The 12,573-nt window shown below is 35.9% G+C and overlaps 1 protein-coding gene across 3 annotated transcripts in view; it reads right to left on the bottom strand.

Annotated features, from left to right (window-relative positions):
* The window catches only part of CCDC178 (coiled-coil domain containing 178), a 523,876-nt gene that overhangs the window by 314,225 nt on the left and 197,078 nt on the right, over positions 1–12,573 (bottom strand). For 2 of the 3 annotated variants that reach the window (XM_025365268.1, XM_025365269.1), the window contains exons 16-18: positions 7,255–7,317; positions 5,194–5,355; positions 3,513–3,626 (exon numbers count right to left, since the gene is read on the bottom strand). In XM_025365268.1, the coding sequence (XP_025221053.1) occupies positions 3,513–3,626; positions 5,194–5,355; positions 7,255–7,317 (339 nt within the window). The remainder of the gene's footprint in view (positions 1–3,512; positions 3,627–5,193; positions 5,356–7,254; positions 7,318–12,573) is intronic. The other variant, XM_025365270.1, reaches the window with a different exon arrangement.

Below are 12,573 nucleotides of genomic sequence, written 5' to 3' on the forward strand. Positions count from 1 at the left end.
CAAATGTCCATCAATGAGAGACTGGATTAAGAAAATGTGGCACATATACACCATGGAATACTATGCGACCATAAAAAGGATGAGTTCATGTCCTTTGTAGGGACATGGATGAAGCTGGAAACCATCATTCTGAGCAAACTATCGCAAGGACAAAAAACCAAACACTGCATGTTCTCACTCATAGGTGGGAATTGAATAATGAAAACACTTGGACACAGGGTGGGGAACATCACTCACCGGGGTCTGTCGTGGCATGGGGGGAGGGGGGAGGGACAGCATTAGGAGATATACCTAATGTAAATGACGAGTTAATGGGTGCAGCACACCAACATGTCACATGTAAACATATGTAACAAACCTGAATGTTGTGCACATGTACCCTAGAAGCTAAAGTTTAATAATAATAAAGACAATATTGACTTTCTTCCCTTTCCCACAGCCAATAATTCACTAGAGATAGAAATGTTAGCAATAAGAACTTTCATGGGGAGATATTTCTAATTTGGAAAAAGCCCTAAAGTCTCCAGTCACACATCCATTTGTTTATGCTGAATACATACTAACTTGGGGGTAAAATTTAGAGGTCAGGTAGGAACAAATGTTTTGGTCTGTAGATTGCTCCCATCTGCAGAAACACAATACTCTCTAGTAGAGTACAAATCCCAGTCTCTACTTTGTAGAAAAGGCAGTGGGGTTGAGGAAGCAATCAATGGGTGTTACAATGCACCGATTACCGTACTATGCATTGTATTTGAATTATGCATTTTATGACTCACAGTAGCAATATGATGAATGTTATATCCATTTTACAATAGGAAATCCAAAGTAGTCTGGATTGTACAGCTAGTTTATGTGGTGATGACTGGTTAAACACTAGATTTCTCTGACTCCAAAGCCTTTACTATTTTCTCCATACCAAAACTGGCCCTTGCTTTTTGGTCACTGCTGCTAAAAGAAATTACATGAGATTTTAGTGTACTTAGTAGGTATTGGCATGCATGAGTTTTGAGACTGGACAGAAGGGGATTCTTGCTACTTGGGAATTTAACCTCTCTAAACCTCAGCTTTTAATTTATATAAATACAATACTAAATACTTTACAGGGTTGCTGTGAGAATCCAATGAAATGATCTGAGCCATGTGTTTGCCCTTTGTCAGCACATTGAAATCAACATTAATAAATGACATTGATAATAATTAATGAAGCTCATAAGAGGTAGCTGACCTGCCTGACTTCTACTGATAACATTGGCTGAAGATAATACTCACGCTGGGAAAATGATTTTCTTCTCTGCTCTGCATTGACCCAGTCATTTTTCACTGCTCTAATAATCACATCTTCCACTTATGACTCCTAATTCCCAAATTCTAGTGTGCAAGAAGTGCCACTACCAAGGATGCTCTCTTAAGTATACTTGAATGTATTTAAGCATTTGCCTATTCAGAAAAATCCACAAAGTCCTGCGTACCAGACAGGGATGGAGGTGTTTACTGTTATGAAGTCTACACCAAATATAGCCCATGAACCCTGCAATTCACTCACTTCATTTTTTCTCAGAAGGGGTGAAGTCTACTCCCTGTCCACAGCCTCACGCACTCTCAGTCATCTTCCTCAGAGAGGCTATACTCTCTTTCATCTGAAGATGTGAACATAGTGCCCAACAGACCTAGTAGGCACTGAGGTCATGCATAAGACAACAGCATTAAACTTGCAGTGCTCTTGGACTTTTCTCTCCTTGTTTTGGCTAAAAAGTAAGCTGACTCTAACAGTCAGGTTTGGGTTCTAATCCCATCTCTATTGAAGAAGTGAGTCTTGCCTTTGCCCAGCTGCTATATTAAAATATTCTTGCTACACAACTCGGTAAAAAAGGGAAAGAGATAGATGGACATGATATAAATAGGAAGGGTGACTTTTCAGAAAATTGATGAGAGACACTTAGTGCCTGTAGTGTGTGAGAACATCAGGGGGAAAGGCAAAGAGGTATGTACAAGGAGCGTCCCTTGGAAGTGATGAGGATACCATTATAGTTCTGGTCACAGTGTCCTTTACAAAATGTGAATAAAAGTAAATTATTTTAAAATTTTTTTTGGCTCTTGAACTATACTTCTTTTATAAGCTGTGACTCCAATGGGGCATCACATAATTTAGAAACCTTCTGTTTTAAGCTCTCCTTATCAAAAGCAAAGCCAGTGGAGGTCTTTTCCCTGGCAAACAGAGTATCATTTTACCATGTAAAGTCAATCCTTTATTTTATCTGACAACTAAATAAAGGCTTTGTGTACAAAACCAGTAGTAAGATGAATGGAAAAAGTTGACTTTAATTGGCTAAGTGAAGATGATTTCTACGAACAAAATCTTAGTAGTAGTTGGCTTAAAATTTAAAGAATTATGTATATGTTTTTAAATTAAATTGTTGTCTTTGGGAATATTAAAATTTATAGTCAAATTATGATACAATATTAATATTAAAATAATTAAATTACATTAGTGATTCTAAGTTCTCTATCTGAAAAGAAAATGATCACTAGTTTAAGCATGTTTATATTAAATGTGATATTTTATAGTTTCAGAGTGTCAGATTGATGATTTGGGGTTAAAACAGTAGATACACGTCAACAGAAGATTCGAGCCACTTAACAAAAGTGTAATCATGCTATTTTTTGTTTAATTTTGACTTCTTTTTCTCCTTTTCTTCTCTTCCTTCCTTTCTTCCTTCTTTCTTTTCTTTCTTTTCTTTTCTTTCTTTCTTTCTGTCTTAGTTTGTTTAGGCTGTTATAACAAAACACCTTAGAATGAGTACTTTATAAAAACCATAGAAATGTATGTCTCAAAGTTCTAGAGATAAGCAATCTAAGGACTAGGCAACAAACGATTTGGTGTCTCATGAAGCCTCGCCCTCTGCTTCAAAGATGGTGTCTTCTTCATTCATACTCATGCGGTAGAAGGGGCAAGCAAGATTCTTGGGGCCTCTCCTATAGGAGCACAAATCCCAACAAGCTGTCATAATCTAATCACCTCCCAAAGGCCTAGCCTCTTATTGGGGATTATGTTTCAACATATGAATTTTGGGGGAACGCAAACATTCAGACCATAGCAATTCTCTTTATCTTTCCTTCTCTCCCTCTGTTCTTTCTTGTTTTCTTTCCTTTTTATTTCTTTTCTTCTTCTTCATTTTTTTTTGTTTGTTTTTAATCTCCAAGTAAAAAGAGACAGCATGGCAATCACAGAAAGCAGTAGACTTCTGCATGAATGCAATATCAAATTTTCCTTGTATTTATCCTGATTAGGAGCTATGTCCCTGATAAACTAGACCAGTGAGAAAGATACTGCAAGAGAAAGTAAATGAAAACACAAGGACTCTATGTGTGCTTTTATCCCTCGTCGATTTAGTACAACCAATAAGAAATGGGACACATTCATTTAAAATTAAACTTGCTTGAATAGTTTTCACTGACATACATAAATACATAAGCTATAAATTCGAAATTAGATTTTGAACTGAAATTCTCACCTCAGTTTCTATTAGTGCATCAAGTGTTTTCTTCCCCTTTTTTCGTAATTTCTTCTTTACTTTTTCCACCTTTCTTCTAATTAAATCTTTCTGATCAAGTATATTATTAAGTACCTGGAGGACATTCAGATATTAAGATGTGCAGCATTTGCAACCCAATTATCTCATTTAGGCCAAATCATACTAAAGTGACTATTTTAATAACAACAGCATTTATTTTGGCAAATAAAGGAAAAGAACCACCACACATGAATTACAGAAATATACTATAATATCCAAAAATCTCAATATTCTTTTTGCATTACATGAGAAAGCTAAAATTTAATGAATTTTAGTTAAGTAACAAAAATAAATAAGCTTACACAGAAAGTATGAATTTTTGTTATAATATTTCTTTTAATCAAAACTAAAACTCCAAATACAAATAGTAAGCAATCACTACCAAAAAGTATATAAAAACTTATTCTTCCTTAGTGTGTGCTAAATTAATAATTCATATAATTTATTAACTATTAAAATATAATCAAACCAAAAATGATTACTGAACTACAAGAAGACGTAAAACCATGGCCGTTATAAAATAACAGGAAATAAAAATCATTAATCTTTTCTGGAATTCATTATTGTACTCAGACAACCTCACTTAGGCTTTTGGTGCAATTAATAAATATCCATCATTAACGTTAGGTGGAGCCATCATTAAACTCATTTATCCACTAGATGTTTGTACTGGTTATACATTCTTTGCAGGAGCATAATGATAGCATTTAGAAGCCCTAAATAGAGTGGTACTCAGAATTTGTTGTTTCCATGCTTCGTGACCTTATACATGTCACTCAGGCTCTTCAAGCATAGGTTTTCTCAAGTCTTTGATACCAGTAAACTCCCTCTTGCCTATTTCATAGGAAGACTTTGAGTCTCAAAATAAACTTTTAAAATAGAAACACTTTGTAAATCACAATTTTAAGAAATAAACACATTTTGAAAATTATCAAAGACTAAAAATATAAAGTCACATTATTATTTGCAAAGGAAAAATGTTCTGGTGCCAAAATGGCTCAAATAAATATATGTATGGCCTCCCTGCAGGGAAGGACAAGAATGTATAACTCTTGCCACACCCTCTAGTTCTCCAAAAGACTAATGACAGGATTAATACATGTTTTTCAACTAAATTTTTCTTTGGGAAGGGCTAGTGATATCAGTTACTGCCATAAACATGTAATTTTGAAAATATTTCATCAACATTTGCTTTATTTTTCATCCTAGATGTCTAAACATCTACATGCATCAAAAATTTACCATGAAAATGTCCAGATCCCTTACATTTTATATGCAAATAAGCATAACTTTAGCATTTCATTAAGAAGGACTGAAGACGCTGAATTAGGTTTAACATAATGAATGTTTACACCAGATAAGTCACTACTCACGCACTTGAAACCTGCTTTTCCCAAGTACCCTCTAAGACTATGGGGTTCTAGATAATAGCATTAATGGTCTTGCTATAGAGTTTCACTGCAGATCAAGTTGTGTGGTCCTGAAACAGTTACACTTAGTTTGCCCATACTTTTCCTATGTGAAATCATAATTTTCCAAATAATAATGTCAAATCACTTGTGTAAGTTACTAACATATATATATTTCTGCACATTAATTTTTGGATTAATTAAATGCTTACAGTAGAATGTTCTTCGTAGAGAGTTCTGATTCTTTCAGCTTCATCTTCCAGTTGAAGCACAGGTTCCTGTAGTTCTGCCAGTGATATGGCACATATTGCCCTATTTTTCAAAAGCTCTTTCCGCTCAAGTGCCTGGACTTCGTAAATGGAATACAGTTTTTTCTGCCAGCAAAGATTTTAAATAATTCATTCAGTTATTAACTTAAACATTTATTGAGCCTCTTATTCAGTGACAGGCAGTAATATTTGTTGTTATTTGAAAATCAAACAATATAATAAATATCACCATAAAAAAGATACAAATGTAATACATATATTACATATATAATATTATATTATTTATAATATATGTATATAATATATGTAATATATTATATATAATATAATATATAATATGTAATATAATATAATATAATGTATATATTTTTTATTTTTTGAGGCAGAGTCTTGTTCTGTCACCCAGCCTGGAGTTCAGTGGCATCATCTCTGTTCGCTGCAACCTCCACCTCCCAGATACAAGCAATTCTTCTGCCTCAGCCTTCTCAGTAACTGGAATTACAGGCATGAATCATGCCTAGCTAATTTTTGTATTTTTAGTAGAGAAGGGGTTTCGCCATGTGGCCAGGCTGGTCTCGAACTCCTGACCTCAAGCAATCCACCCGCCTTGGTCTCCCAAAGTGCTGGGATTACAGGTGTGAGCCACCACATCTTGCCAAGTGTAATATATTTAACGAGAGCACAGTTATGTTAGAATGAATGAGAGAAACACTTTAATAGACAATAAAAATCAAACATTTAAAAAAATATTTCCCAGTCCAAAATGTGAAAATCAATCATTCTTACGTAAGGATTGGAGAACACCAAGTTAGAGAACACACTAACACCACATTGTGGAATATATACAAGTCCTGCAATATAAGACAAAACCAACTAACAGGAAGTTAATAACAAAATATTAAACAAAAAGGTCTCTCCAGTTAGACACTTAGAAACAAAACATATGTATAGAAATAAATTAGGAAATTTAGTGTTTTGAAACATATAGAAGCAAACACTGCTTCTATGTTTGAAAATGCCAAATTTCATAACAGAAAAAAATTACAAAATTTAGGTTTACTTCAAAGAGAAGCAGAGGTGTAGATCATCTCTTTTGGGCCAGGCACGGTGGCTCACGACTTTAATCCCAGCATTTTGGGATGCTGAGGTGGGAGGATCACCTGAGGTCAGGAGTTTGAGACCAGCCTGACCAAAATGGAGAAACCCCATCTTGACTAAAAATACAAAATTAGCCGGGCATGGTGGTGCATGCTTGTAATCCCAGCTACGCAGGAGGCTGAGGCAGGAGAATCACTTGAACCTGGGAGGTGGAGATTGTGGTGAGCCAAGATCGCGCCACTGCACTCCAGCCTAGCGACAGAGCAAGACTCTGTCTCAAAAAAACAAAAACAAAAATGAACAAACAAACAAAAACACTGAAACCGTTTTGACTCTTGTTTTTTTCTAATAATAATAATACTAATTTCAAATATGTATGTCTTTCTAAAGGGGAGGGATTCTAGAAACATGGCATGGATCAAAGAACCCAATCTGGATTCCAAAGGATATGCAGGTGGTAAAGATTTTAAAAATTCAAATTGATTTTGCCAGCTTACATGCTTTATTTTCAAAATCTTTATATGGAAGTATCATAGCATATTTTTCTTTCAGGGTTAAATAAAGAAATCCAAGTGAAAGACACTAAGAGTAAAGAAAACATAACATCATCACAAAGTAAACTAAAGAGTCAGACACTTAAAAATAAGATCCCACTGCCCTTTTACTAGACTGGCAGAAATTCCCATTAAGCCACAAAATGAGATATGGGTATGGGAGGTCAGTTTCTTTATGCATGATCAGACACTGCTGGTTGTACACAGAGGGCAACTGTCATCAGCTAAGGAGAGAAAACTGCTGGCTTGCAAACCAAGTAGTGACAAGATGCCTCATTACAGGCAAATTTAAAATGCTAAGTAAAATGCAAATTGAAGGAAGAATAAAATATTATAACCAAATTAGTATTACCTGAAGCACCATTCCAGCAGCCACTTCACCTCGAGTGAGTTTTTTCAGGAATTCTTCTCTACCCTATATGTTAGGAAATTTTTAAAATGAGGATTTTCTTCATAAAACATCAAAAACATTTTTAAAAACAATTGCTAATATGATACCTTTTTAATGTTTCAATATAGAGTAAAATATTAATTATAATTTTTTATATGTATTTTTAAAATCCTGGTGTTATTTGAGGTAAAGTAATGAAGTGGTACAGCACCAGGAATTAGACTACAGAATTTCAGTCTTTTCAGTTTGCATTTTACAGTCCTAAACTTAAAAAATCAAAGTAATAAGAAAGTGAAACAAAGTAGTCATCAGTTTCTCCTTTTAAAAACTATCAGTTTGTTTTTAATATTACTTTCTGGAATAAACACAATCAACTTTCAAAACAAGATAGATGCAAGTCAAGTGTGAAGTGTGCAAAATAAGAGCAGACTCTCCACTTGGCTAGAGCAATTCATTGCTGTTTTTGTTTTTGTTTTTTTGTTTTTTTAATCATATCTTTAAAGTTTGTGGAGAAAAAAAATTTGGAAAAATCTTTTCTTTGCTACCTGGAGAAATTGTTGTAAATTGTTCATAGACTTGCTTCAAATTATCACACAAAACCAGAATTGGAAGTAGTTCATAAAGTTCCTTCTCTCTTAAAATTACATCTTGGAACCCCTGATTTGAGGGAGGAGTTGGCTGGGATTTAGGCTGTCCTCCAGATTCAAAAGATATATGTGTGTGTGTGTGTGTGTGTGCGTGTGTGTATTATATAGTTTTGCAAGAAGGAACAATAAAATTTTAGAAATGTGTCTGATACCTCTACTTCAATACGGAATCCCTCATCATATCCCAGGGTCTATAGAGACAATACAAAGAAACAAGCCAGTAGTCCTCTGCTCTAACACTTCCTCTACTCAATATAGCAAACCAGTAAAATTATGTTCACCTCAAGCAAAAGAATAATTCCAAAGAAGGAAACATGAAGGTGGCAAATAGAGCAGTAACTTTGATATATCATTTTACTTAAGGATATATCTACATCTAAAATGAATTTATACAATAATACGTTTCGATAATTTTAAATAAATTAGCAACCTCTTCTGACATGATAGCAGATACAGCATAGTTTTTCCGTTTGTTTATTATTTAAGAGAAATGAAACAAAATTTAAAATGGCTTTGTAGACTGGAGAAAAATATATCATATTCCAAAATAGCTAGATTTGACCTTTGTCTGAAACTAATTGAAAAATGTGTATGTATGGGCATGTGTGCTTTTGTTGGATTTCATGTGTTGGAGAAAAGACTTGGTGAATGAGGTGAAGCTGAAGAAACAAACAACTCTTAGATTACGCAGAATCTTCCGGGTACATTAATAAAATTAGTGAAGAATGGTAAGCAAAGTGTGTGTTTTAGATCACTCTGGTTACAATCTGGATTGATTCATTTGTGTTTCCTTAATATTCACTCATCCATTCATTCTTTGAAGTTTTTTTTGTGTGTGTTTTTTTAATTGTCAACTAGTGAGAAAGCAAGTTATGATTGAAATGAATTCAAGTCACTTAAATTGGATAAATTAATATTGTTCAAAAAGAACTTGTTGATATATGGCTTGCAAAGAACTGCAGGCAGTATATGAGAAATTTAAATAGATAAGAAGTCTGAAGCTGCAAGAATAAGACACTTGTATTTCTCTGAAAAGAAGGAAGATACTACATTTGAAATCTGTGTATCTATACAAAACCAACTTAGCCTGTTACCAGTGGACAAATTTGTACACTGCATGGGCAAAACATCTGGAGCTTCTGTCTAGCATCTAAAGAACTTTTCCAAGTTCTGTTTTCTACCATGCCCCCAAACCTCTGTGATCCAGACAACCAGGTTAAACGACCAGTCACCAGGAGAGAAAGTATTTATCACTGGCTGGCCTGCCACTTGCATACAAGACCCAACGCCACACGGAGTGTTTCCAGGCAGATGCTCAAGGCCTTCCTATAATACTGTCCTCCTTACAGGAAACAGTCTACCAAAAGCACTGGGAAAATGCCAAGAAGCTAGACAGTTTCTGGAAGAACTACTGAATATTTCCAAAACACCACAGAGTACCCCAAAGACTGATATAGGAAGAGCTCTGATGGTCGAAGGTCTTAGATTACAGAGTCCAACATCTGAGAGTGGGGATTTGTTTTCCCATCCTATTATCACAGGCATTGTTCCCTGCAAAGCAGACTCTAGAGTGAAGTTTAGTGTATAGGATACTTATTAGGGAGCATATTTGGAATCTACTCCTGTGGACAGGAGAGGAATGAAGCAGGATTGGACAGAGACATAGGCTGAGCTACAATAGACCCCCGACGACAACCTCGATTAACCCCTCAGCAAACCACGGGCAAGAATGGACCATCAGATTTCCCCCAAGTTGGACTAAGGTGGCAAGGCTATCATTCTATTTTTATTGGTCATTAAATGTGAGCTACCTCAGAAATGGGAATGACCTTAAGCAAAGTAACTGAGATGATTCCCGAAGCAGAATCTGGGCAGTTACATTCACCAAACAATATAAATGCCATGGGTTCCCTCAATGATAAAACTACCATTTGTACTGCTCCTAGTAATGATGGCTAAGATACATTATATGCTTTCTGAGTAGAATTATCCTGTCTTAACTTCACAATGAAATCCATAAAATAGTTATGATTGTCCTTTTAGAACATAGGAAAACTGACACAGAAAGATTACATAAATTGATCAAGCACACAAAGCTGACAATTGATGGAACCAGGATACTAATTTACACAATCTGACAGAGGGCATCTCAGTGACACCCAGATACGCAGGAACCCTCAAAGTTACAGGAATATTTAATGTAGAGCCTTCTGACTCTCATGTGCCCCTTTTCTTGTAGGGCCTCTTTTAACACGAGGCTTTCCGGGCCAATGGGACATCTCTTTGAATTCTAAATCTTAGCCACCTATAGCTGAGATTGAAGAACCAAGACTTTGGGTGAAAGGGTTCCAATTAGCTAGTGATGCCATTGTTGGCTCTAAAATGGAATCTGCTAGAAACTTATGAGCTCCTGGGGAGATACTAACTTTCATTATTCAACATGAATTATGTAGCTGCTGAGAAAAAGCCAGGGTTAAATGAGTTGAAATTACCAAGAGGAAAAATGTCACAAAAACTGTAGTGTGGTCTGCTTAGTGAAATACTGATTGCCTATTGGGCAAAATCCTCTAACCCAAGGCTATTTTATAATAATGTGTTGAATAGCTCATGTAATTTATTGAATGCCATACTGAGAGGTAAAAACAGAATGGCTGTATGAGTGCTCAAAGGATGGTCTCCACTGAATATGCACCACTTTCACACCATGGCAAAGTTGAAAAACTGTAAGTGGAACCATATTAACTCAGAGGCTGTGTGTGAGTGTGTGTGTGTGTGTGTGAATTATCATATCCATTAGTGAAATAGCTATTATCCCCTTTCAAATATGATAAAATTGAGGTCTAAGGTCATGGAATTTATCACAGAACCAGTCTTCAAACATGTATCAGCACCAGGACTGCCTGCTACCAGAGCTTGGACACATTCTACAGCTCTTCACAGTAAGCTCCCTCCTCTATCTCCCTGGCTGCTAGCACTTTGTCTGCTATATAATATTTGCCAAATGAATAATTTATTGAGCGAATGGGTTTATGATTAACGAACAAGCTTGCTTTTGATCTCTAGGCTGGGAATTAAACTGTAAAAGTTCCAGATTGTTTCAAATCAAAAATATGTTGTTTTCTTAACAAATATCTTTATATGAGGAGAAGCTCAGGGCCCATTACAATGTCACAGTCACATTTATATATAGCATCTTTGAGATGGATGATACAACAACGCCTTTGATACATTTTTCCTGAGATGTGGAGAGATGGGAGAGGTGGTAGAAAAGACAGCAAGGTTGATTCTGACCTAGGATTAATCGCGTGCAACATATATTCCTAAAATATAAATACCTGAAAAAGCACAGAAGGAAGGCTGCCTTCTCCAGAAGCATAGCCTGTGGCCCAGTTTGTGCTAAACGTTCAAGTTCTTCAAATTTTTGCCGATTCATTGTAAAGGGAATGAAAGCCCAGAAAAATTGCTACTTAGCAACTGTTCCAAGAATGGATTCTACTAAGGATCATGGATAGAGTCTAAATCCACTGGATGAAATGTGTTGGAAGAAAATAGCCACGTATTCTTAAATATCACTCAATTGATTACTTATTAATTACGATTGGGAAATGAATACATTTCTTGACCATACCTTTAACCAACTGATCAAACTTAATATCACTAATAATGAAACAAACATAGACCATGTGCTTGTGGACACAATATTATACTATTATAATTACGTAATATTCCTCCCAGAGGTGTTTAACTTGTATCTAATTATGAAGAAACAAAAAGATAAATCCATATTGAGAGAAATCCTGCAAAGTAACTGGCCTAGACCGTTAAAAATGTACTGTAGTGAAAAACTACTTTTTAAAAAAAATGTAGAGACTTTTTAAAATTAAAAGGGACTCAAAAGTTATAACAGATAAATACAACGCATGGGGCTCAATGACATATACCAACCAATTGAATTAGAGAAATTTGCATGTACAGACTATGCATTTGTACTCATTATCTAATTATTGCCTCTTAGCTCCAAATCTGTTTTTAACTCTGATCTGTGATACCGGAGCTGGATCCTGTGAGCGGTTTCCTTTTGCAGTTTTACTTTTGGAGGAAAGCTAGGCATAATCAACAGAGGGCAGGGGACAGGCAGGCAGAGTTGCAGCAGCAAGGGGCCCTGTGTCCTGGTTCCTTGTTCCAGTGGACCGTTGTTATTTTTTCCATCCTCCTGCAGAACTGCCACCAGCTGGTGTGTGGGGAGGTTCTCTGCCCACAAACTCCATTCCACCTCCATCAAGTCTTTCCAGCAACTCGCAGGTAGCTGCTGCTGAACCCTGTGTTGAGACACAACCACACCCTCTCCAATAAAGCTTCACTCTGCTTGGGAGACGGCAGCCTCTTCCATGCTTGTTCCTTCTTAGGGTGCTTTCTCTCAGCCCTCCAGGCACTGGCTGCTGCCTACGTTGGCTATTCCTGTGTTCTTTAGAACAGAGTTGGCAAACTTTTTTTGTAAAGGGTCAGATAGTAAATATTTTAAGCTTTGCAGGTCATAAGGTCTCTGTCACAACGACTCAATTCTGGTTTTGGAGAAAAAGAATAAAAGAGATCAAAGGATCACTTTGAAGAGCTTGGAAGAAGGCTGGAGCAA

This window comes from Theropithecus gelada, chromosome 18, assembly GCF_003255815.1.
Source record: "Theropithecus gelada isolate Dixy chromosome 18, Tgel_1.0, whole genome shotgun sequence".
In the NCBI taxonomy this organism is placed as follows: Eukaryota; Metazoa; Chordata; class Mammalia; order Primates; family Cercopithecidae; genus Theropithecus; species Theropithecus gelada.